At 38.1% G+C, this 26,909-nt stretch overlaps 1 protein-coding gene across 2 annotated transcripts in view; it reads left to right on the forward strand.

Moving 5' to 3' along the window:
• EIF2B3 (eukaryotic translation initiation factor 2B subunit gamma) overlaps positions 1 to 26,909 on the forward strand; it is a 107,312-nt gene that overhangs the window by 55,662 nt on the left and 24,741 nt on the right. The window contains exons 7-10 of one of the 2 annotated variants that reach the window (XR_015697281.1): positions 11,109 to 11,236; positions 12,197 to 12,387; positions 16,988 to 17,065; positions 18,352 to 18,373. Coding sequence is in view for 1 of the 2 variants with exons in the window: in XM_087719759.1 (XP_087575885.1) it covers positions 11,109 to 11,236; positions 12,197 to 12,387; positions 16,988 to 17,065; positions 18,352 to 18,500 (546 nt within the window). In the remaining variant the exon portion in view is untranslated. Of the gene's footprint in view, positions 1 to 11,108; positions 11,237 to 12,196; positions 12,388 to 16,987; positions 17,066 to 18,351; positions 18,501 to 26,909 lie in introns of both variants that reach the window. The other variant, XM_087719759.1, reaches the window with a different exon arrangement.

The following is a 26,909-nucleotide window of genomic DNA, read 5'->3' on the forward strand; positions in this document are numbered from 1 at the left end:
GGCAAGGCCTATGGACTGTGAGGGAGGTCTGGCAGAGTCAGACTTCTTCTGGCTTTAATGCATGCTCTCTCTTTCTCTTTTTCTTCTTGCCTGCCGGAAAAATGTCTGTAAAAGAATGTTTGCTGTGTGGATACTGAAGAGAGATACTGAAGAGAGAGCGCGTCAGTTCTATGACTGATGTCTTCCTGATAATGTTCAGGTTGTATAATGAGTATTTTCCATGTGAAAAGAGAAATTGAACAGATTACAACTTAGGAATTAAAATGCAGACAAATAGATGAAATGGCCAAACAAGATGAAAAATATAAAAAATGCAGCTAAAGGAAGACCATTCCTGCAGATTTACTGAAAATTTAAATGGTGGTCATAGGAAAAGGTTTAGGGATGATTAGCATTTACTTCAAGTAGCCCTCAAATTATAACTGTTTCTTCAGCAACTGTGGAGAGTTATGGTGGGTGCTGAACAAAGGGAATAACAATGGGTTTTCAAACTTTTGACTGTTACAATGTGTTGTGACCCGCCAGTGGCCAGCAGAGCTGGCAGCAGATTTGGACAGTAAGGAGGTTGGGGTGGAACATGGGCCAGCCCTGGAGTCTGGGAAAGGCTCTGATGAGGGCTCTATGTCAGAGGCAAAGAGGGGCCCAGAGCCGTATGCCAGTTATCAGGTGCCTTCAGAGTCAGACATCAGTGAGGCAGACGAACAGCTGGAGCCTGTTCCCAGTGTGCGCATGCGCAGAGTTGCCAAATGAAGGGAAGAGCTAAAGATCAGGAGCCAACTTGGGAGTAAGGCCAGAGGTGGACGATGAATGACCCCTCTCAGAAGAAATAAAAGAGGAGTGGAGTTTGCAGGAAACAATTAGTTCGCTTAATTGGTTTGCGACTCTCCGAGACTCCTTGCCAAATTTTGCAGATATTGGTCGGTTAGCTGTCCAAGCCAGGTAAGGTCTTTCACTGTAAATCCTCCCTTGAAAGACTTTGCTGGATGTGAATGAGCAGAATTCACAGTAAATTAATAAAAGGGGGTTTTATCTGGACAAGGAGTTTGCTTCATGCTCTTGGGAAGCCTAGGTCAGAACACAATGCTCCCGCAGTCACGTGAACAGAGCCGAGGTGGTGCAGTGGTTAGAGTGCAGTACTGCAGGCCACTTCAGCTGACTGCTATCTGCAGTTTGGCAGTTCAAATCTCACCGGCTCAAGGTTGACTCAGCCTTCCATCCTTCCGAGGTGGGTGAAATGAGGACCCAGACTGTGGGGGCAATATGCTGACTCTGTAAACCGCTTAGAGAGGGCTGAAAGCCCTATGAAGCGGTATATAAGTCTAACTGCTATTGCTATTGCTAGTGAACAAAATATGAATGCTTGGCAACCAGCTTGCACTTATAACCAGTTGCAGCATCCCTCGGTCATGTGATTGCCATTGGGAACCTTCTTTGCTGGCTTCCCACAGGCAAGGTCCATGGGGATGCCAGCAGGGAAGACTGCAGGTTACTTAATAACTGCCTTTCTTCACTTGCATGCACCACATCCTCCTTTGCTTGCAAGCACACCAGCTCTCTTTTCTTGGCCCTCCTGGCCTCCCTGCATTCACACAAACCTTCCACCTTCTTTCTCTGGCCTCCCTGTGCTTGCACTCACCCTTTCATTCACTTTATGTAACCTGTCTGAATTTGCACCCATACCACAACACCACCACCAACAACAACAATTTCTGTGCGACCTACACTGGACCTCCCAGAGCTTCCCATACCTTGCTGTAGCACCTCCATAGCTTTACCTGGGACAGCCTCTGCTTCTCATATAATGACCCACGCATCTGGAGTTACAACAACAACAACCCAGACTGCCTGGATTGTTATCTTGAAGATAAATTGATAATTCATTCTCAAAATGTTTATTTATGGACAATAATAATGTATGGTTGTACCAAATAGTCCTCTTGGACTTGGACTTAATCTTCGTAAATGTCAACGTCCATAAGGCAGTGACCGTTGCATTGTGAAGGCCAGGGGCAGGACGTCACGGATTACAGCACGCCATTGATTCCGATTTAGGGCGGCTTGTTGGGCATCGGTTATCTAGAAATGGAGTGGTTGAAGATCGTGAGCCACTTGGGATATCCACGTTTTCTTTGGGGCATTTCGTGCGATTTTCCACCCATCCGGTCGCAGCGAGTTAATCGATCAGTAAGGTAATCGGCTATTGTCCATACGGCAAACGTGTCCAAACCATCTAAGTCGTTGTCTTCTTAGGTAAAGTTCGATTGTAGTTTGGTTTTTACACAGCTGCAATACCGTTTCGTTTTTCCATCAGTCCCGTAGAGTTATGTGCAGAATGTTGCGCAGGCATCTTAGCTGGAATCGTTCTAATAGGTTCAGGTCACTTTTAAGTAAAGTCCACGATTCCGAGCCGTACAGTAAGATTGTGCAGATGGAAGCATTAAATATCCTCATCTTGGTCGCAATCGTCACGTCATTTTGGCTCCACAGGCACTTCCTTAAAGAGGCGAATGTGGCTGTAGCATTGCCAATGTGGCTTTTGATGTCATTTGTAGCCACTACACGTTGGCTGTCGATGATCGACCCCAAATATTTAAACGTGTCTACTCTTTCGATAGGGTTGCCTTCGAGGTGCAGTTGAGCTGGTTGAGTGCCCGTGAAAATGAATTTGGTTTTTGCACCATTTATCACCAGGCCGAGTTTGTTAGCATTTGCTTGTAATGCATCCAGGGTATTTTGGGCGGTTTGGGCTGTTTCAGCAAAGAAGACGATGTCATCAGCATACACCAAGTCCGTGAGAGACAGCTGAGCCCCGATTTGAACGCCTGGTGTGTCTTTAAAAGTTTGTCTGAGGATCCAATCCATGATTATATTGAAGAGCATTGGTGAAATAATACAGCCTTGTTTGACGCCGGTAGTTATTGAGAATGGTGGGAACAGATTTCCCAGGTAAATAGTCCTCAATCTACAATTGCAACTGAGAACAGAATTGCTGCAAGCTTACTTTATTGCAATTCTCATCTTAACAGCAGTACAACTAATATATTAATTTTATGTATAAATAAACTTTTTGAGAATGAATTGCCAATTCATCTTCAAATACTATAGTTAATCCTGCCCTTGGGATTTTACTACTGTAACTCACTTTTACTAGGGGATGATGCAGATAAAAAAAAGTTACGTAATAGTTACAAAATTCTACTCAATAAAATTAATTTATAACTTATCAACCAATAATACCAACAATTAAAATTACAATACAACAATATATATTTAAATGAGTGTCCTATAATATCACAGAGTACACATATATCCAGGAATCATATAAAATAAATACCCCAAAGATGGGAATAGGGTAAAATAACCAGAACCCAATAATAATAATAAAAAAATATTCTAAAATCTCTTTAAAAGCCAAATAGTTTTGAAGAGCAAAGTATAGGATGAAACTGATTCTAAAGCAATATTTTTCAAACTTGGCAACTTCTTAAAGTAATGTGTGGATTGCTGGCTGGGGAATTCTGAGAGTTGAAGTCCGCACATCTTAAAAGTTTGAAAAACACTATTCTAGAGTCATGGTGCTGGGTCTGTGAAAAAAGACCACAGCCCTAAAGGGGAAACAGTAAGGTGACTGTACCCAAAGGAACATAAGCAAAAAGCATTTTTTAATGGAGGGCAAATAATATATTTTAAAAGATGCTGTCTCTGTGCTCATACATTTAATGATAGTGATCTTGATTTTAATAGTAATTTTACTTTATAAAGAGTGAAAAGTCAGCTATACATTTCATAATAAATTGGAATATAAATCCACAAAGGGCCAGTGTGTTGAAAAAAAATTACACTATGAAAAAGTGATTTTTTTCTTCCAGAATATCTAATAAAACTAGCTTACTGGAGATTCAAGACAAACAAAATATTGTTTTCATTGCATAGCAGAGTTAGCTGTGAAATGTGCTATCCCAAAAACCTAGATGCATTTAAACAAAAATAAGATTAGTTCTCAGTGGCTACTAGTCAGGTTCTCAGTGGCTACTACTAGTCTATGTAGTATACCTAAGACAGTTACATTATGCTTTTTAGTATTAGTCATGGCTCCGAGGATAGAATCTATCCTGTGGGTTTCTATAAGGAAGCAGGGGAATCACTAATAAAAATGGAAGAGAATTAGATGTACAGTAATGGCCAAAATTGTGGAAACCTTTTGGAAAAAGTGTATTTTTGAGGTTTGTTGGCTAATAACACCACTGTTTTTGGAATAGTAGCATAAAATTATATATCAATGGAAAGATAATTTAATCAAGAATGTAATGCAATAATTTTTATGAAGGATTTGCTATTAGAATAGCAGTTATAAAGAAGAAAAGTGAAACAAATAGAAAAAACAAGATATACCAAAATTATCACCATAGAAAAAATAAGATATACAAAAATTATCACCATACCAGTTAATACTTAATTGGGTAACCTTTAGCATGAATTACGGTCTTACAATGTCTTCCCATGGAGTGAACGAAGTCTTTTAGTTCTGCAGCTGTTATAATGTGAAACCAAGATTGAATGATTGCTTCTTAACTGGGTTTTAATGCTGGGTCGCTTCTGACCTATAACATTTCATGGAATACAGATAATTGAACTAACTTTGTTGCCTTACATTCTTGATTAAATTATCTTTCCATTGATATATAATTTTATGGTACTACTACAAAAAAAGGTGGTGTTATTAGCTATCAAACCTCAAAAATACACCTTTTCTCTCAAAAGGTTTCCACAATTTTGGCTACTACTGTAAGTGCATCAGAACTGCTCTTCCATAGTTGTATGTTCACCTGTTCTTCATTCTCTTTGTGGCCACATCCAATCCTAGCCCCACACTGTGGGAATTTGCAGCTGCAACAAATCCTTGGGATATTTTTGCTATAATCTACATGAATTTGCTTTGAATGTTTCTAATTCTACTTGTGTCCAATGTGCAGCTGGCAGAGCCATTTACATCTACAGCTGTTGTTTGGAGTTCTTTGAAAATTCCAGCTTGTTATGACATAAAAGGAGCCCATTTGGAAGGGTTTTTCCACAACCTGAAATACCCTGATTAGTCTTCCTGCTGTGCCCTCCACTTGGGTTCCTTTCTTCCTATACACTTAACTGTTGGTGGCCAAAGCCACCTGTGATTAGTATTAATGTGCAATACACACTACAAATATAACTGTTGCTTTTTGTTTTGTATTTGGTATACAATGATCATGCTCTGTAAGGAATTTGAGGTACAGATTGGTGAGATCACTGTTTACAATTAGCCATAGTCACAATAAAACATTCCTATTGTTCACATCACTTTTTGTAATAATGGGTAGTGTTTGCTTTTCCTCATGCCAGTGCACACAAACACAGATAAAGTTTTAGGTTGCTTCAGAGAGAGATAATTTATAAATGCAACATTCCCCCTGCTTTTAATGCTCTTATACATAAGACATTAGTCAAATAAAATTAAGAATCACAAACAGAAGTGGACCATAAAGGAATAAAGGTAAACTATAATTATGAAATACATAGAAAACAGACCAAAAGAAATTATCAAACAGTGAGGAAAATTTTGGTCACGTAAAATAATGTTGACTGGACCTTTCCACTATGTTGACAGGAGACCAATTCACATGTGTAGGATAAACATATGTCTTTAATCTAGGATTTTACAGCAGGTGTACTAGTCTTTCCATTGAAGTAAAACAGCCTGTCTAGCCACAGACCACACACTGTAAATCTAGAATTCTTCATACTTCACTTCCAAATGTTTTATATATAATTTAGCAGCAGTCTCATCTCTAATTTTTTTCTTATTCCAACACCATATTAAAAATCTTATAAATATTAAACCAAATGAGCACAACTGTAGAATATGCCCAAAACATGAGTCTTCAGTAAAATTATCCTTGCAGCATACAATTGAGGTCTAGCCTTATTAATATTCTTTGTAGTGTTCTAAAAATATGAAAAATAACTTTTTGTTCTATTCATCACTTTTTAGAACTACACTACAAATTCAATATTCTTTAGAACACTTTGCCTATTAAATTGTAAAAAGAAGATATTCTAGCTCCTTGTTTCCCCTATCTGGCTTAGTAATACTTCTGCATTTTTATCTGATACTTTTTTAAAGCACCAAGTTTACTAGGTGTCTACAAATCTATTAAAATATATAGTTTAAAACAAGCCCAATTTAAAATACAGATATAGTTCTTATTTAGTAACTGTCTGGTTTGGCAACCATTCACAGTTACCACAGTGATGAAAAATCTCTGATCAGGCCACACATTTACAACTTTGCTGCTCTGTAAAGCAAAGGAAAGCTGGATTGAGTACAAGAAGGCATCTGATTCTGCCACAGGATTGGATAATCAAGTGCCTAGAAACAAGAAGAGTTAGTAGAAATATCAGAAGTTTTATGCAAAGGTCAGTGGAGGACATAATTAATAATAAGTGGTGATAGACTTAGAAAGGTTAATATCAAGGGAGGAATATTTCAAGGAGATTTACTATCAGACTTACTACTCTTTGTCATTGCACTAATTCCTCTTCAGCAATATTGAACAAGCCAGGGCATGGCTATCAAACATCAAAAACATCTGCCCAGCTATTCTATCTCCTTTACATGGATGGTCTGAAGCTGTATGAAAAACCATCTGAATCGCTGCTCAGCACTTCATATATGCAGCCAAAATATTGTAATAGCATTTGGATTGGATAGATGAGCCACTCTCATCATCAACAGTAGAAAAATAATGAAAACTGGAGGAATCAAAATGTCCTATGGAAATTATATCAAGACACTGGATGAAGACAATTACTACAAATACCTGGGCATCCTTCAAGATGATAATATCAAACACGCTGAAATCAAGAAGGAGGTTAGAAGTGAATACATCATGAAAGTGAAAAAGATCTTAAGGTCCTGACTCAGTGGCAGCAATTAATAACATATGGCAATTAATATCAGGGCAATTCCAGTCATTAGATATACAGCTGGAATAGTTAATTAAACTCAAGCAGAACTAAAACATCCATGCAGTGAAATTGACAGACTCTACTTGCCAAGGAAAATAGGTGGGTATGGAATGTTGCAAGTCCACCAGACAGTTGAAGAAGAAAAAGGGGCATTGGATGAATATCTGAGGGACAGTGAAGAAGATGCCTTGAGGCTAGTATATCATGAAGACTTAATTGAGTATAGGAGAGACTAAACTGGTCTACAGGAAAGAACAAATGAAGAACAGAAAAGAGGCATAACAACCCAAAATATTACATGGCCAGTACATAAAAAATAGGCAAAGCAGATAATAACAACACCTGGCAATGGCTAACAGCAGGAAAATTGAAGAGACACAGGTGGTGATTGGAGCTGCATAAGACCAGGCCTTAAGAACTAATACATATTAAGCCAGAATTGAAAAGACAGCAACAGACAGCAAATGCCACCTCTGCAAATAAGCTGAAGAAACAGTGGATCACCTACTTAGCTGCTGCGAGACAATACTGATTACAAACGGTGGCATGACAAAGTAGTAACAAGTAGCAAGACTAGTGGGACCACAAAATAGACAAAGCAATAGAAAATGAAGAGGCTAAAGTTTACTAACTAAAGTTCCTTTGTAAGATTCTTATTAGTACATTATCCACCTCACCAGTGATTGTTTACAATAATTGTCTGACTTGTTAACAAGCAGCTGTCAATATTTTATTTATGTATTTACTCTGTTCATATGCTATATTTCTGCCTTTCTGTTCAATGTTTATAATTTAAAATTCTAAAACAAGAAGATGAAATAGTGAAATACAGTCTTGCTTTAGACTATGAGTGCTTTAATTGGAATACCATAGCAGGAAGCTTGTATCTCTTAGCAGAACAATGATAAAAGTTTTGTCTTTCTATTTTTTCCTCTTTTTTTGCAAAGAGATTTGAACCCAAGGGGCAGTTTAAATTTGCTTCCACTTGTGCCATAAAATTTCACAGCCGAATGACACAAAGGCAGGCATGTTGTGTTAAACTTAAAGTCACCATGGTTATAATTTGAGTAACGCACATGGAATTATTTAAAATATCCTGGTCTACCTGACGACTTTAACATTTCTTTCACTTGTCATTTAAAAGTGTAAATCGAGCTAGGAGTAGGGAGAGGAAAATGATGTAAATTGCAATCAGATTTTTTTGCTTAATTTTTCCATTAATGCTTGATTCTCTATCTCAGAAATGCCATGCATTTTAAGTATAAGTATAATCTTTATTGTCATTGTACTTAAATACAACGAAATTGGTTTTAACCTCACTGGTGCAAAATTATTACAGAAACGAAAAAAGAAAGAAAAAGAAAAAAAACTAGCATGTGCATGGAGTGATTGTGGTTGTATTTAAAAGTCTCACAGCCCACGGATAAAAACTATCTTTAAACCTGTTTGTTCGGCTGGCTATACTTTGATGTCTTCTGTCTGATGGTAGAAGTGCAAAGAGACACTGAGCAGGGTGCGAATCATCTCTGAGTATCTTCCTTACTCTGCTAAAGCAGCGAGATCTGGTGATGTCATCCAGTGGTGTCAGAGGGCAACCAATGGTTTCTTGTGCCGAATTGATCACTCTCTGTAGTGCCTTCTGTCCACAGCTGTTAAACCAGCATACCATACTGTAATACAATATGTGAGGACACTTTCTATGGTGGACCGATAGAAAGAGGTCATCAGCCGTTGTTCCACCTGATTTTTTCGCAGGACTTTAAGGAAATGAAGTCTCTGTTGGGCCTTTCCAATCACCAGGGACGTGTTGTTTTTCCAGGTGTGATCTTGACTAATAAGCACTCCCAAGAATTTAAAAGAGGAAACACTCTCCACACAGCCCCCCTCAATATACAGTGGGGCAGGTTCCTCTCTGTGCTTCCAGAAATCTAGCACCATCTCCTTTGTTTTACTAGTATTTAGATGTAAGTTGTTTCTTGAGCACCATGCGGATGCCTTTTGGACTTCTTCCCTGTATGCTGATTCGTCCCCTCACTGACGCAGCACTGTTGTGTCATCTGCAAACTTTATTATGATTATTTAAAAGAATAAATTGCTCAGGAGAGTTTCCAAATTCAGAATATGCTTACCAAAGCCATATTATGTGAAATCAACCAAATTTTGACTTAAGGAGCCAAAGAGGCAGATGGTATTAACTAGAGGTTTTAACTCTTTTTCAGTTCTCCTCCATTTCCTTGAAGGTACAAGCAAGGAAAATATATATTAAGGAAAATTTTTCCTGCTTTTGTACTGAGATTTTAATATTGGCTGGAATAAATGTTTTTTCCCTAATGCCCTTGTTCTTGACATTGTTTTGTTTTTATTCTTTAAAGTGTGATGACTTTTCTTTATAGCAGTGGGGATGGGGGAAAGAAATGATAGCTGATTGTTCTAGTTTGGAATATTAGAGAGCTGGGGGGAAAATAACTTGTTTTATTATTTGAATTCACTTTATAACTATAAGGTTCACAAATAACCTTTCCTTTCACCTCTCTTCCTTTACTTTTTTTACTGTTGTGTTTGATTTTCTGAAATACAACATAATTAAATCTTTAAGATATTTTTAATCATTGACAAGAATTTCTTTCTCTATTAGAACTCTAGGCATCCTTAACTTATAATAAGTCACTTAACCATTGAAGGTTACAGCAGACCCCTCTCCCAAAGCTACTTACATCACACTCTTAAAGTTACAGCAGCTGCAATGTACCCACGATTGTTCATCCTTATGGCCGATTGCAGATCTTCTGCAGCATCCCCCACCCATTCTCTCCCTCATTCCCCACTCTGCAGCACCTTAGACATGTTTCCCACACCTTCCATTGGGCCCTACACCTTCCTCCTCACTTATCTTTCATACATCTCTAAAGGTCAGGATAAGGAAGGAGGACAGGCCTTTCCATTGCACAATTCTGGTCAACATCTTTCAAGTGGTCATATTGAATTGTAGCCAAATTGTAGGACAAAGGCCGCTTCTAGGAATATACCATGCAGCCCAGCAATGAAACACCTTGTTTTGATTTGCTAATGTGACTTCCACAACATTGGAGAATGTTAGAGTATAATAACATCACCAAATATTGAGCTTGACTCAAAGCAGTTTCTATGGTTTTTTTTCTGCTAGGAAATTATATTAGTCTGTGTTTCAAATACTTTGCAGGTCAGATTCAGTGATATCTTTTGCAGCAAGAACTATGTTGTGGTACCTTAACTAATGTATAGGTTGGGGTTTTTGTGCCTCATCACACATAGTCCATTTTATCAGATGTCCAAATTATTTTTCAGTGGTCTGATCATGCATCAGGCAGAGAGAATCAGTCCATTCAGTGTTCCTGCTAAGAGTCACCAGGATATTTAATAGGAAAGGACATATAAATGAGCTTGTGGGCTTTCCTCCTGTGGAACAGCTGCTCCCAACAACATAGCATCCAAATAGCCTGGTATGTTTCATTCCAGTTTGGTCAGTTTTACCCAGCTTCCTTTGCCTGCATTACTGGGCATGCAAAAACATTTTAAAGGATCTATAAATAATCAAAATAGTCAATGTCAATGACAGCTCCATTTTGCAATGAAATCAGCTGGTTGGGTTGCATTTGATTGGCTACAAAGAGGGAGCTGAGAATGTGTCAAGCCACCATTCCCTTTAAATAGACTGTGAATGTTATGCTGCTGAAGCTGAGAGGCAGGGGGAAGGCACAAATTCCCAGAAAAGGGAAAACGGACCACTTACAAGTTCTGCTCAGGGCTATAAAAAGAGAGAATGTATTTTGCCATGCTGGATACATTGCAGTTAAGGCAGAAATAAATTACCTGAGATGCAAACACAAACTGCAGCTGGAAAACAGAATTCGAGAGTTGGTCCTGGAAGGGTATAAAGAGGACCAATACTATATTTTAGTTACAAACTTACAGATTAATGTTTTAGACTATTCTTGAAATGTTCTGCTCTTGTTCAAATCTAGATTTTGCGAACAGCTATTTGAACATCAACTATAAGAAAGAAGCCATTGTTTTCTCAGGAACTTGTAAATAATATATTTATCTTAGTGCTATTGTTTTAATTTCCTTAGGAGATTTACTTCAATCAGAAGTGAATTGATCCCATACTTGGTTAGAAAGCAGTTTTCCTCTCCTGCACAATTTCAGCAGGACCAAAACCACAAAGAGCAAGACCAAAAGAAAAAGGACCAGAAAACAGGTTAGTACAAAAAAAGAAGAAAAAAACCACCCGTGGAGGAGAAAATAAATATCACTTGGGGAATATTACTCCAAAATGGGGAATGCAATCATCTCCCAATTCATAAACTCTTTTTAGCCTGCTTCTTGACAAATAAAAAAAGCTTGTCTCAATCAAAAATCTGGTAAAATTACATATAGAAATAAACGCGACATTGTTGCCACCAGGGTTTAAAAAGATAAGAAACAACATGGGAAAAGGTGAAGGCAAAGATAATGAGGGTGACCAGTTTGTTAATGCCAGAAGTAAGTTAGTGTTCCGTATTATATCCAAACTTGGGAAGTTATCATTTGTTATAATAAGGCAGTCAGCTTGTTTAACAGATCAGTTTAAACAAACATTGGGTTCCTGAATTTGGCTGAAATGGGGAGTTTTGGTCTGTTAAAGAAAGAAACTCCTTTCTTTTGACAGCCATATAAGAGACAGGAACTTATGGGGCCTTGTTCATATATTACAAAAGTACAAAAAAAAAACAAAAAAAAAAAACATTATTCTCTTACAATTGAAGCAGAAATTAGTCTTATTTCTGGGAGGAAAAAACAAAGCATTTTCTTAACGCTGATACTTTTATTATTTGTTTCTTTGATCCCAGTTAAAACAGAGATCTTTGGGTGTTAGCAAGAAATTTCTTCCGAAAGCAGCTCTTTTTCTAACCAGTGGATGGAGCCACACTGTTTTTTTCATTGTCGTGATATATTACCTATGGGCCAACAATCCCAGAGTCCATTGTTGTTCTGGGCAGTGGCAAAGATTGGAATATTGAGCAATGTGGTATAATGTCATTCGTAAAGGATAAGTTCAGCCACTCTTTACCCACCCATTCATTCTGTGCAAAAGAAAAAAAAATGTGAATGTGCCATATATAATGCTCACTTTGATTCCATTTGGAATGTTTATGATTTATATATTTGTATTCCACAGACATTTATAGCTTTATGAAGGGTGATAGCTGGTTTGAATTGGGTACAGACAGAATATGCTGGAACAATTGCAGAGGAGATGTAAAAGAGGCATTCCATGGAGGAAACATTCGTTGTTATGTTCACATCATGAAAGATGGACTATGTTACCGAGTTAACACTCTTGGACTATATATTGAAGCAAACAGGCAGGTAAGAAAAAAAAGCAGTTTTTAACTCAAGACTGGTACTCGTGTAATTATAACAAGAGAGGGACAGAATAGGGAGATTAGATTGAAATATTTTTATCTTGGTTCCTTCATGAAGGGGGGAAATGACTGAATGACCAAAGTATATTTGTTCATATATTTACAGTATTTGCATCCAATCTTTCTGGTCAGAAATCATTCACGATGACTTAAAACATTTTTGAAACTTAGAATGACAACAAATCAACAGTATGTTTCGAAGCTTGGGAATAATGTAAGTGAAGACCCTCTCTTGCACGCCAAATAAATAAACCTCTGACACTGGAGAGATCTTCAAAGGAACCTCTCCTGCAGTACTTCTTGGCCAGACAGACCCATAATGAAGCAGCCTCATCTAAAAAAAGTCCAGGCCTTGACTTATTTAAAGATCAAGTGATCTCTAAAACCTTCACCAGTTACTTCCATAGCTTCTGGACACTTGGTGTCCATTACGTTGCACCTTGTGAACACTTTTGAAGGATAACCCAGGCATAGATCATTATCAGATCGGATTGCTCAGGGACAGTTGCAATTGGTGTACTGATTGTGCTTGCAAGAACACCTCTTTACCATAGCTGTCCTTTATGAAAACAGTAACAGCTGAGGAGTATTTCCCAACTGCGGACTTGGTCTTTCGGGAGGAGTGAAACCTCATCCACAATACACTGAATCAGAGTCATAAAAGCCTTTAATTATTTATCAATAGTGTGTATATATATTCTGGATTTATTCATGGTCAAGTCCATTATAAGAGTTAAGCCTTTTCTAGGAGTGATGGCATATTCGTATGAACTGACTTTAGGGCACATTCATAGTACATCAAAACTTATTTTTCCATATCAGAGAGGAGCTATTTTGGAGTCTGTAATAAGGGATAGTAGATAGAAGATCTCATTTTGCAGATGGAAAAAAGAAAAATGCACAATCGCTAACAGAGTTATATTTTAATTTCAAGGGTTTAAAAGAAAGAAATAAAATTGGTGCATTTTGACAGTCTTAACAGGTGCAAGAGTGAATTGAAGAACAAATTCTAGAGTTATCTGTCTAAATATGTTATTCATTTGGAGTCAGTATTCCAAATATCCCTCTCTCCCCGTGTGATAATTCCAATTAATATATATTGTATATTTACAAAACATTCAGCGATTAGAGACAAATTTTCTTCAATAGTAACTTTTCTGGAATGGAAATATAAGGCAAACTAACTAAGCTAAAGCATTAATACTTCTGAGAATTTTCACAGTTTAAAGAGAATTCTAATAGCCTTATGCTTTTTATTTTGCTTAAGCTGTTCTGGTTTCCAAATATTCCATAATGGTTTGATTTGTGGATATCAAAAAGCATATCAAAGTCAGGGATTTATTCAGAAAGTTCATTCAGTGAAATTTATATATAGCATGATTTTTCTGCAGCCTCCTTTATATCCTATAGCTTGAGAGTATGATCACTCTGTCTTGTTTGTGTCCCATTATTTCTACACATGGAAAGGAGAAGGGACTGATTGTAGCATCATTATATTCAACCATGTCTTCCAACAGATGCATGTACAAATATGGCAGTGTGAGCACAGTATATATTTTGTCCATAACTGGGGAAAACAGCTGCTAATGTATTAGAATTAGCAGCAGAAATAAACCAGCACTTCAGCTCCCTGTTTTTGTACTTAGAAAATATTTTACTTGTTTCCGTTGACCTCTTCAGTCTGCTGCGCCCTTTGTGTGGGCAGATGGCAGCAGGAGAGAGTAATTTTTGGGAATAGGAAGTAGATTACTTCACAGAAAAAAGTACCTTAAAGTTAAACTAAACCACCCCTTGCCCTGGCGCTCCCTGAACATTCTGTTACGCAACTGCTTGTCTCATTAGTTGCTTTCCATATAACAGCATATTTAAATATTTTTTATTATATGTAAAGTTGAGGGGGGGAGAAGTTTTTAAACATATATATTTTATGTTCTAAACAGAAATCTTATGTACATATCATGTAATTACCCTTAAAAGAACAATTTAAGTCAGTTAATAATGAAAAGAGATTAATAAGTATATACACCAGTATATGCAATATAATTTTTAAATAATTAATTTAGTGGTATTTCCAATGGCAAAACGCTTAAGACTAAAATAAATGTTATTCAGACTGTCTTTTAATTGATAAAAACAGGTATCCTTCTGGCCTTTTTGCAACCCTAAAAGCAAATGCACAACAGTTTTTATCCAAGTTTCAGTTCAAGCTAAAGTGGAAAAACAAAACCAGCAGTTTCCACAAGATTATTTTGAGTACATAGCCACCTTTTTAAAAGGAGAATATTAGGAATCACTTTGAAGATCTGAATCTCACTGACAGGCAACCAAAGGAACTGTGGAATGAAATTGAAGAAGTTACTAAGACACCAGAAAATGGAACAAATCAACTGGTGCCAGTAGAGATGTTGGAAATTGGCAAGCCTAGCTAAGAAAGACAAAGGCCTCAGGAAGAAACCTAACAAAGAACTTTAGAGAGCTGTTTAGAAGAGACAAAAAGTAGCATCACAACGACCTTTGTAAAGACATTGAGGATGGAAACAAGATGGAAAAACAAGGAAAGTCATCCAAAAGAACTCAACTGAGAAGACAGTTCCAATCTAAACTTGGTATGTTAATCGACATCAGTGAACAGATAGTAACCAATCAGATAAGATCAAATTTTGAAAGAAGCATACTGAAATATTGTATATTAAAGGTATTTCCTATTTACAATAATTTATAGTACTGTTTAGATCACTATTCAGGTGATTATCAAGTCAGAAGGCTAAAGGAACTGATATGGCAAGCAACAAAAGAACAAGCAAATGCTTTAACCGAACTATGCCAGCAAATCTGAAGAACAATAAACTCCAACAATTGGAAGACATCAGTTTATATCAAAAAGAGGAAATTTAAGAGGGTATGAAGTATCATACAATAGCCTTAAAAATACCACATGCTGGCAAATCACGCTATCATTCAGGGCAGATTAGAGGCCTACATAAAAAAGAATAATTGAGAAAGCCAAAGAAGTCCAAAATAAAATCATTATCTACTTCATTGATTATAGAAATGGTTTAGTTGTATTGACCGTGACACAGTGTGAAATATTCTTAGGAAAATGTGAATCCTAGAATAACTAATTGTCCTTCCCTATCATAGGACAGGAGGCTACACTCTATGGAATTAAAAGTTAAACTTCTTTAAAAAACAACTAGTAATATTAAAAGAATCAGACTACTTACTATGATTTGATGGGTAACATTGAAGGTCTTGGAAAAGATATACAGATACTGTGATGTGTATGTTTCTGCTGAGATCAGAATTGTGCAGGTGTTAGGGTTTTTTTTAGACATTCTATGGAATCAAAAGCAAGATAGAATATTGATGTTATGAACTTTGCTGTTGGAGAAGACTCATGAGAACACTATGGATATCCAAAAAACCCAGCAAATAGATTATAGAATAAACCAATCCAGAATATCTAGAACAATTGGTTTATCTAGAATAAACCAATTGTCCCTTGATGTACAAATAACCAGGGTCAAATTATCAGATTTTGGATGTATTTTGCAAAGTCCTAACTTTTGTGAAATTGATAATATTGGGAAAGGCACAAAGAAGAATTGGCCAATAGCAAAGTGAATACATTTCTTTAGTGAAGTCAGATCATTCTGGAGAAGGCCTGACTAATGGGGTTGCCAAGAGTCAGATTGTTGGCAAATAATCTTATTGCAGGATCTAATCTGGGTTGGTCATTGGAACCAGAGGTTTAGCCTTCCAAGCTTTCAGACTTCTTCTGGAGCCCATCCTTAGGGACTTTCTCTCTACCAAAAGCTCGGAAGACTAAATCTCTGGTCCCGGTCACCATCCCAGATTGGATCCTGCAATAAGATTTTTCTTAAATCCATATTTCAGGATACAGCACAATCTATTGCTGAAGGGAGGCTACACAAAAGGCTCAGCCCGCAAATTAGATGTATCTTGCTGGGATCACAAAGAACTAGATGTTCATTACAAACATCATAGGAAAATAATTTTAACTCTTCCTGGTGTTCCTGAACATTTAATTGTCATTTTCCACCTATGAAGGCCCTTTAGCATGTGTTCTAAACAATTTTAAATAATTGCTTCTTTGCAAGTGACTTGCTTATTTGCAGATAGTGGTGGAGGGACTCCACTTATTTCAGTTTATTTCCAAATGGGTTTATCAGTTGAAATCTATTTACAATTTATCTCTCTTCTAATATTTTTGCTCAGTGTGTAACGCCAAAGCAATGTTCAAACTTAGACTAAGTTTGATATATGAAATACTTGCACAGCCTGTAACTTCCTATAGTCTCCTGAAGCCTAATTGATTGTTGCCTGTTTAAAAAATTAAAATCATCATGCATAATTAGGACATAAGAGGTTTTACACACGCGCACACACTTTTTATGCATGTCCTTTTTAGTCTCTTGAACATAATAACTTTAATTGAGTAAACTAATGGTAATTTTTATATTAGAAACAGGAGTGTGTTTGGTAGAGCATTAATGTATGATTTCTATTTTTTTTTATTTCAGGTTCCCAAAATGCTACCTTCACTTTGTCCTGAAGAACCTCTGGTTCATAGTTCTGCTCAGATTATTGATAAGTGCATGGTGAGTAGCAAGAAGGGGATAATGGGGAGATAGAGGTAAATAAATATGGCATAGCATTTTGTTTTCATGTTTTTTTTTCCTAGTAAATATTGTTATAATGAAAGCTCTTTCCAGCTTTCAGGCAATATACCTTTGTATTTTAACCATTTCTCTGCACATCTGAATGAACAGATAATTATAATTTTCAGTTTTGTTTTGTCTTGTTTGCTGGAGTAGGAAGCAAGGGTTTCAGCTTCAGAGCGATTAGGATCTGGTATCACGATCAATGAGTAGATTAAGATTCTGAGTTTTAGAGCAGGTAAGAAAAAATGCTTAGTTTAGGCAAACTAAGTAGGATAGATGATAACAAATTTTCTAATGCTATGAGGACGACACTCTTTTGTGAATAAAGCAGGAGCAATTGCACAGGAAATCTTAAGGTCCATAAAAGATGTATGCATTGCATTCAGACTTGCTGAGAAAGAGAATGGGTCTGGGTATGAGTACAAGGCAGGTAGGATTGTGTGAAATGACCACCTTCTACTTTAATCAAGTCAGATTTTCTCACATGGCACAAAAAAAAAATCCTGTCCACTTGTTCATGTGTTTGTGTAGAACACGGATGTCAACCTCACAGTGTCACGTTGCCCTCATGTGACATATCACAACATTTTCCCCATTCGCGGAGCTGGGTTTGGGGTGGCCTGCAGATGATGCATCCGGCCGACAGGTTTGACGGTGTAGAACATGCTTCTCCTAGAACCCTCCTAGAGAGTTAAACAGATCATGGGAACAAGACCTACTGTATGCTTGATCTGCTGGGTTGGTATTGCTGAAGTGCACTTATTTTTATTAATTATAAAAGTAGCATTTACATCTATCTAGTCTGACTTCGCTAACTCCCTGCAATGGACTATTATATATGTATTTATAATGTATACTATTTATTCCAGGAGGCTGGAAACAGTTAACTTCAGAGAAAGTGCCAGATGACAGAATTATTTCTTTTTATGTTTTTGAAAAGTGCAGTCAAAAAACCTTAATCACTTGAACATCAATTTAGTAGCTATGGTACATATTCAAAACAACTCAATTTCTCTTTTACTAATCCATTTGGAGTGCTTTGTATTCTCCAAAATACAACAGAAAAAAGTAGATCTTTTTCATGTGAAAAAAGAAAAAGATTCTTGAGGCTTCATTAAAGCTAATTTGGGTCTCTTCAGTCTGTTAATTGGCAGCTATCAGCAACTCAAAGAGAATATATTGTTTAATACTTGGTGGTTCTGTTTTTTTCTCTTCCTCTATAGGTTGGATCTGACAGCATTGTAGGTGCATCATCTCAAATAGGCGAAAAGACTTCAGTAAAGCGTTCTGTCATTGGTACTTCATGCTTGATCAAAGACAAAGTTAAAATTACTAACTGCATCATCATGAATTCTGTCAGAATTGAAGAGGGGTAGGTGGTCTTTTGAAAGAAAATCTTTTGTGGTTTTATATAGAGAATCGTAGCATTAAAATCAATTAATTATGGAATATCCGAAGGATACCCTGTTTGGCTGAATGCCACCCCTTTATTTCCAGGAGAGAATAGAGAATTATGAATGAGGATAGAGGCATCCACAATAGGGCCATAAGAGGCAACATTGTGCTATTGTGATGCAAACTGTACCCTTTTTGTATATGTACTGTATCAAGACTGCAATTCTCTTTTTATCATTTTGATGAAATCCTTCATTCATGCAGATGCTTCTATCTGAGAAGTATTAACATGCCCTGATATGCGTAATAAATAAAATTGGTGTTAAAAAGATTGTCATTGGCATATAATATTGGGATGCTAAAAACAAGAGTAATGCCATGTTTTTTTAAATACGATTCAGAGAACATTTAGAAAATTACAAGCAGAATAGTTTTATTTTGAATAAATTGGTGGTGAGATAATACATTAAAGTAAAATTGCCTGAAGAAGTGTTAGTATTTTCAAATAATGAAGAAATGCTAAATGAATTTTACAAAAATAAGTTATGACCACAAACACTGTACTGTAGCGGTCCCCAACCTTTCCAGCTCCATAGTCCAGCAATGGTGGTGGTGGTGGTGGTGAGAATGGTTTCGTGCATGTGTCTGCCACTTGTACAAATGGAGCTTTCGTATTCATCCACCACTTGTGAGGGTCACGGCCTGATACCAGGCCATACCCCGAGGCTTGGTGCAGGGGTGGGTTCCTGCCGGCATTACTACTGGTTCGGCACACAAAAAATGTTGTCTGAACGAAGCGGTATGGTAGAGCAAAGCCTGCTGGATCAACTGAATGCACTACATAGGTTTTTTTTTGCCATTTTTAATTTATTTTTTAATAATTTATAAAATTATTTAATGTTTTAATTTTCTTAAAATAATAAAATCTAAGTTAATAGTGGTATTCATGCTGATTAACTTTACAAAATTATTTATTTTAACATATTTTATATGTGTTATTTTATATACACTGAGAGCATATGCACCAAAGACAAATTCCTTGTGTGTCCAATCATACTTGGCCAATAAAGAATTCTATTCTATTCTATTCTATTCTATTCTATTCTATTCTATAGGAACTGCTCCCACAAACCTTATTGTGGTAAGGTTTTTCTCAATGGATTGTCCTTTTAGTTCCATACTTTTCTTGTATTGTTTGAAAAAGTTAAATTGTTACATAAATGATGGCTGTTGTGTAAGTGATCTATTTTCCTTTGCAAGCAATTTTTAGTATCAATGAATTGAAAGCATTAAATAATGAATTAAAACAACCGCTCTTTGAAGTTGATTCTCATCACATGCTTGATAATGTGAAGAAAAAGCTTAGTTTTCTGAAGCACATTGCAATTACAAAACTAAGTTATAGGTATTGTAAATATAATTGCCACATTTAATTGCCAGCACACTATAAATTAAATCACCATACCATAAAGATAAAGGGTAATTTCAAATTCATCTTCAGACAAGACCAATTCTACTATTATAAAAAAACAATAAATAATACTCCTGTTAAGATTCACCTAAGACAAGAGTAGATCTTTGGAAAGAGTAAAGAATTTAGGAGCTAACAGTGTTCAAATTTAATTTTCTAAAGCAGAAATCAACAGTCTTTGCTAAGAGAGAATGTGAGAGAGACATTCACATGGCAGTGTCCCAATTAAAGGTTTCCTGAAATGGCCTATCGGGTATTAATATTTAGATAAATGACATTATAGAGAGCAATAAATTATTCTTTATTTTCTCAACTTTTTAGTCTTAGAATTAAAAATATATTGGAATTTGTAGATGCTTGCCTTATATCTACTCAGTAGACTGGAGAGATCTCCTGTACTACTTTTATTTTAATTTTATAAATCTTATGTTTTAGTTTTACATTTTGTAATTATGTTTATTTTCTTTTGCTTTTAACTTTTGTTACTATGACAAAATTCTCAAGGATCAATGCAAATGGCCACATCAAAATGTATAGTTGGGAAGAAATCACCATACTGTATTAACCAAGTTGCAGAGGCCTTTTGAATGTCATCTAGGCACATCTGTCTTGCTGTACAGTAATTTCTGGATTCCTTCAACACAACACAACAATACAATACAATACAATACAATACAACAGCAGAATTGGAAGGGACCTTGGAGGTTTTCTAGTCCAACCCCCTGTCTAGGCAGGAAACCCTATACCATTTCAGACAGATGGCTATCCAACATCTTCTTAAAGACTTCCAGTGTTGGGGCATTCACAACTTCTGGAGGCAAGCTGTTCCACTGATTAATTGTTCTAACTGTCAGGAAATTTCTCCTCAGTTCTAAGTTGCTTCTCTCCTTGATTAGTTTCCACCCATTGCTTCTTGTTCTGCCCTTGGAGAGTAGTTTGACTCCCTCTTCTTTGTGGCAACCCTGAGATATTGAAACACTGCTATCATGTCTCCCCTAGTCCTTTTCATTAAACTAGACATACCCAGTTCCTGCAACCAGTCTTCATATGTTTTAGCCTCCAGTCTCCTAATCATCTTTGTTGCTCTTCTCTGCACTCTTTCTAGAGTCTTCACATCTTTTGTACATCATGGTGACCAAAACCGAATGCATTATTTCAAGTGTGGCCTTACCAAGGCATTATAAAGTGGTATTAACACTTCACGTGATCTTGATTCTATCCCTCTGTTTATGCAGCCTAGAACTGTGTTGGCTTTTCTGGCAGCTCCTGCACACTGCTGGCTAGCAGAAAGTGCTTCAATCTAGCAGAAAGTGAGGCTTGGTGTCATTACTTTCGTAATAGTTTTGGAAGAATGGGGTTATATAATTTCAGTTCTCAGGCTGCTTAGCATGCAGTGAGTGATGGCATCTAAACACTGAAGGGAGAATTCTGACTATATATCTATATTTGGCTCATTTCTTCTCCCTCTTTGTTCATATGTAACGAATTAAGGAGTATCAGTTACATCAAATAGCCACCCTGGAACTTGTCCCTCTTTTGACTTTTTAAGGAAGCGGATGCAGTTTTATAACCAAAATTTCTGCACTAAAGTTGACTTCAGTAGACATTTGATGACTTTTCTTCCTCTTCACCAATAAAGGTTTTTTTCTAATCTTAATTTTAAAAATAGTACTGCCTTTCACCTCATTCATTCATTCAATTTATATCTTACACTTTCTTAGAAGCTCAGGGCAATGTGCCTAGCATCCTGCCTCCCATTTTTCCTCACAATAATCACAACCATGTGAGATATGTTAGTCTAAAAGAGAGTGATTGGCACAAAGCCATTCTATGAGCTTCCATGGCTAGGATAGATTTGAATTTTGGTATCCCAATTTCTGGTCCAACATCTTAACCCCCATGCTACATTGGGTGTCATTTATTTATGTCACTTACTAGAACTTGTTTTATGCTGGTATAAGGAAAGACTACTATATATCAAGTATATACTTTCCTTGCCCCCTAATCCATAGGTGGGTGGGCTGCTTCACCTGTTTTTGTGACCTTCAATGCTCCCCCAGATTGTGCTGCTGAAATACACCATCAATTGTTGGCAACTTTTTTTGAATAAAAGAAATAGAAGTGTTAAATCTCTAACAGGATAGCATATTAATTTTGAATAGCTGCTTTAAAAATAATAATAAATATTTTTCCCATTCTCCCTCCAGTAGCATTACCACTGAAAACACCATAAAAACATGTTTCATGTTCCTTTTCTAATTTTCTCCATAACAGTTGCTGTGACAGCTTAATGGCAGCTTTCCTGTGATGAAGTCTACTTAATAATCTGAATAAGTGAGATTTAATCCATGTATACTGATTCCCCTGGAAAAATATATGTAATCTCTGTATTAATGTCTTGAGTATATATTTTCCCTCCAAAGTGAGATAGGGAAAGAAAAAAGATATTAATACACTTAAGTCAAGGAAGGCAATGTGGTCTTGGTTGTGAAATATTATCCCAAGCTTGTTGATCTTAAGTAGTAAATTATAGCTATTATACATTTTATAACTAACAGGTTAGCTCAAATGTGATTTTCTTGTAAGGTAGTCCCCGACTTTTTGTTTTGTTTGAGTTAAAAAAACAAACATCAATATTTTACCAGTTTTTGACAAGTAAATGAATGAAGGGAAAACACCTCTAGAATTCTTAATTGACAGATTATCAGAATGCATTTTAAGGAGTATTTGATGTCTTAATCATATGCTGAGTCACCTCCCTGAAAAGAGATTGTGTTACTGTTTGTTGTGGTGCTCAATTTATAAAATTATCTTTTTAAAATCTTTAATGTATTCAGTTTGTTACTATATCATAAGTGGGAAATACACAGCTTTTCACTAGAAGTGTCAGTCCATTTCTCACAGCAGTGAGTTGGCTTGATGTATCTAATAGCATGCATAGCACATCTGGGAAGTTAGCTGGCTAGATGACAAGCTTAAAGTAGCAGTGGATGTCAGAGTGAAACTGATGTCATTTGTAATAGAAACATGTTTGGCAAGATTGCTACTCTTCTTTATTTTGAGTATATACTCAGTTTTGTTCCCAGAAGCCATGAATTTAAACTTGTTGAGTTGCACAGAAAATGTGGCTTCTGTATCTGTGTGAATAGTCTATTGCAGTGATGGGCAACCTTTTTGGCATGGTGTGTCAAAAATCGCCAAAAAATCAAGCATAACTCGCGTTGTGTGTCACTTCGACAAAAACATAATTTTGCGCAATTTATAGTTTAGAGGTTTTTTTAGAGGTTTTAGAGGTTTTATTTGCATTTGTAGGCCGCCCTTTTCCCTGAGGGGACTCAGGGCGGCTCACAGAAAACCAGGGAAGGGGGAAATACAACATTGAGACAACAACACATAATAAAATAATGAGCAACATGCATACAACATTCGGGCGGGGTAGGAATCCTTATCCCCAGGCCTGACGGGCGAGCCAGTTCTTCAAGGCTGTGCGGAAGGCTTGGACGGTGGAGAGGGTACGAATCTCTACGGGGAGCTCGTTCCAAAGGGTCGGGGCCACTGCTGAGAAGGCCCTCCTCCTTGTGGTTGCCAGCCGACACTGGCTGGCCGATGGAATGCGGAGGAGGCCTAATCTATGGGATCTTATAGGTCGTAGGGAGGTAATTGGCAGAAGGCGGTCTCTCAAGTATCCAGATCCACTGCCATGTAGGGCTTTATGGGTGATCAATAGCACCTTGAAGCGCATCCGGAGATCGACAGGTAGCCAGCGCAGCTCGCGGAGGATAGGTGTAATGCGGGTGAATCGAGGTGCACCCGCAATCACTCGCGCGGCTGCGTTCTGTACTAGCTGAAGTCGCCGGATGCTCCTCAAGGGCAGCCCCATGTAGAGCACGTTGCAGTATTCCAGCCTAGAGGTCACAAGGGCCCGAGTGACTGTTGTGAGGGCCTCCCGATTCAGGTAGGGTCGCAACTGGCGCACCAGGCGTACCTGGGCGAATGCCCCCCTGGTCACAGCCGCTATATGATGGTCGAATGACAGCTGTGTAGTTTAAACTACAAAAATGTATAATGGCGCTCACAGTTCCCGTTGGCACTCCGCTGTTCCCTGCTGTGGTGCGGTCATAACCGACAGTCCCAGGAGTAGACTCTCTGTGCCGGCCTGACTGGAGAGAGGCGCGCACTGTTCCCGCGCTCCTCTCCTGCGGGTCCTCCCTCGCCGCGCTGATGACGTGTGTGCGCACGGCACGCACGCCTTACCAGCAGCCCCTGCGCTCAGAAAGGGGCGGCGGCGATACAGTAAGTGAGTGTGGGCAGGGGAGATCACACGTCCCGCCCCCCCCCGTTCCTCCAGCACAGATTCTTTCATCCTCGGCGGCCGTGCAGGAGCCGAGGATGAATCGCATGAAATCCTGTGCGTGTCACCCCAAATGGCTACGCGTGTCAGCACTGACACCACTGTTCCCTCTAAGGTGCGCGGCTGCGCGGCCGCGCACCTTGCAAGAAAGCCCCGCGCAGAGTTTCTATCTGCCGCGCAGAGAAACTCTGTAAAGGAAACGTTTTGCAGGCGGCTACAACTGGATCCGGCAGTGCTGTTGCCTGTTGGAGGAGGAGGAGGCGAACCAGCCTGCCACCACTGGCCACAGCCAGCCCCGCCGCTCTTCCCGCCCCCTTCCCAGTCCCACAGTCCAGCGGACGCAGAAGAAGCAGCCCCGGGGCTCCGCTGCCATCCCAGGGGAGGAAAATCGTGTTGGACCAGCAATGGCTGCAACAGTGAGGAGTTAGGAAGTGGGGGATGCAAATGCCCAGCTGTCCGCAAGGCATAGAAATCCTCCCATTCCCCATAATCCTGTCAGAGCTGAAGAAGCTCTGTGCAAAAAAACCCCTTTGTTCCCATCTCGCCTGAGCTTAAAACCGCAGCCTTTAAATGAGGCTCAGCATAACGCGGAGGAAGGAAGGCGTTTCCTTCTGGGGAAAGAGCTGGAGGCCGGGAGAAAGATCCAAACGCAGACCCTGGCTATCTCCCCCCTCCCACCTCCTCGCTTCCAGGAACTCCCCGCAACCCCCCCCGCCCCACAAGAGAGACATCAGCGCCGCCCCGAGGGACAGGAGGGGTCCCAGGCGCAGCGGCATCGTCTCCCCCCCCCCCCGCCCGAATAGGGACTCCCAAGTTTTCTAACATTATCTGTTTCTTCTGTTTTTCAATGCAATCAGAGACAAAAATGTTATGTCTGAAATTAAAACACAAGAAGATTGGTATAACTTCAGAATATAGGAGAAATATAAGCTTATTTACTAGATATTCAGGAATAAAACCAACCTTATGAATAGCTTTCACACAGGAAAAAATATTTCAGAATGCAGAAATGACTTGCTTTGCAACATATTTTACGCACCAATTAGGAAATTTTAATTTTAAAAAACTTAAGAGAAAAAAATACCCCTCACAATAACCCATATTCTTAGAGACTTTCATTTTGGATCTACAATACATGAGGGTGCCTTAGCACCTTGGAGCCATACAGTGGTAGGAAGGGACTGTGATAATAGTTGAATTCTATTTTAATCCACTCACACTTTATAATTCTATGCCTAATGTTAATCTTTATTTATTCTCAATAACACATTAAAACCTTTAAAATGCTTTTGTATGAAATCATGCTAGAAAGAATCATGTGTCTCTAACAATTTTATTGAAATTATAAAACAGGCAGTGACATTTTAATAATTTGAGACACAGTTTACAGAAAGCAAAATTGATTGGGGTTATTATAATTCCCCATTTGTTACCAGAGTTTACTTCTGACAAAAAACAGGACGAAGCCCTAGGAAGGGCTATTTTACACATTCCTTGAGGGGCTTAATAGTTAAGGCACTGGACTAGGATTTAAGAGACCTGGTTCAAAACTACCCTCAAGACACAGCCACTTTTTTTCCGCAGGAAGGGGGAGTTGAGCTGGTGCTCTGCAGATTTTGATTTTAGAAAAAGAAAATAAAGGCTTCTTGGTCCACCTGGACCGGAAAGTCAAAATCCAGAAAATTAACCTTGTTTAGGAAAGTTTTGCACTGATGGAAAAATAGTGTTTTCCAGTGAAAGTTTTTTCCCTACTTTTCCTTGTTTGCTTTTTTGGCCTCTATTCCTTCTCTTCTCTCCTCTCCTCTTTTCTTTCTTCCTTTTTTCTTTCCTTCCTTCTTTCTTCCTTTCCTCTTTCTCTCTCTTTCTTTTTTCTGCCTCTTTTTCTTATCCTCCCATCCTCCTCTCCCCTTTCTTTTTCTCTTTCTCCTCTTTCCTTTTTTGTCTCTCCCTCTGTCTCTGTCTCCCTCTCCCTCTCCCTTCTTTCCTTCCTCCCTTCCTTCCTCTCCCCTCTTTGTTTGCTTCTTCAAGTGCTCCAATTGCTAATCTATATCAGTTGGTAATTTATTCATAACTTGCTAATATCACTGAAGACTATTGGATAGTAAGGGGGAAAGTATAGTCCTCAACTTACAACAGTTCACTTAATGACTAAAGCTACATCAGCACTGAAAAAAGTGAATTACAGCTGTTCTTCACACATGATCATTGCAGCATCCCCATGGTCATAGGATTAAAATTTGGATCTTTGGCAACTGCCTCATATTTATGACGGTTGCAGTGTCCTGGGCTCACCTTTTGCAACCATCTGCCAAGGAAAGTCAGTAGGAAAGTCAGACTGACTTAACAACCAGATTACTGATTTAACCGCAGTGATTCACTTAACTGTAGCAAGAAAGGTTGTAAAATGGGGCAAAACTCACTTAACAAATGTCTCACTTAGCAATAGAAACTTTGGGCTCAATTATGGTCGTAGATTGAGGACTACCTGTATAGGGAGATTTCTTTACTTAATGGATATTTACATGGTAGAATTGAGTTTCAAATAACACTAAGTTCGTTGTCTT

The sequence above is a fragment of the Thamnophis sirtalis genome, unplaced genomic scaffold (assembly GCF_051295495.1).
Source record: "Thamnophis sirtalis isolate CommonGarterSnake01/CBP01778 unplaced genomic scaffold, rThaSir2_p1.2 scaffold_7, whole genome shotgun sequence".
Classification (NCBI taxonomy): Eukaryota; Metazoa; Chordata; class Lepidosauria; order Squamata; family Natricidae; genus Thamnophis; species Thamnophis sirtalis.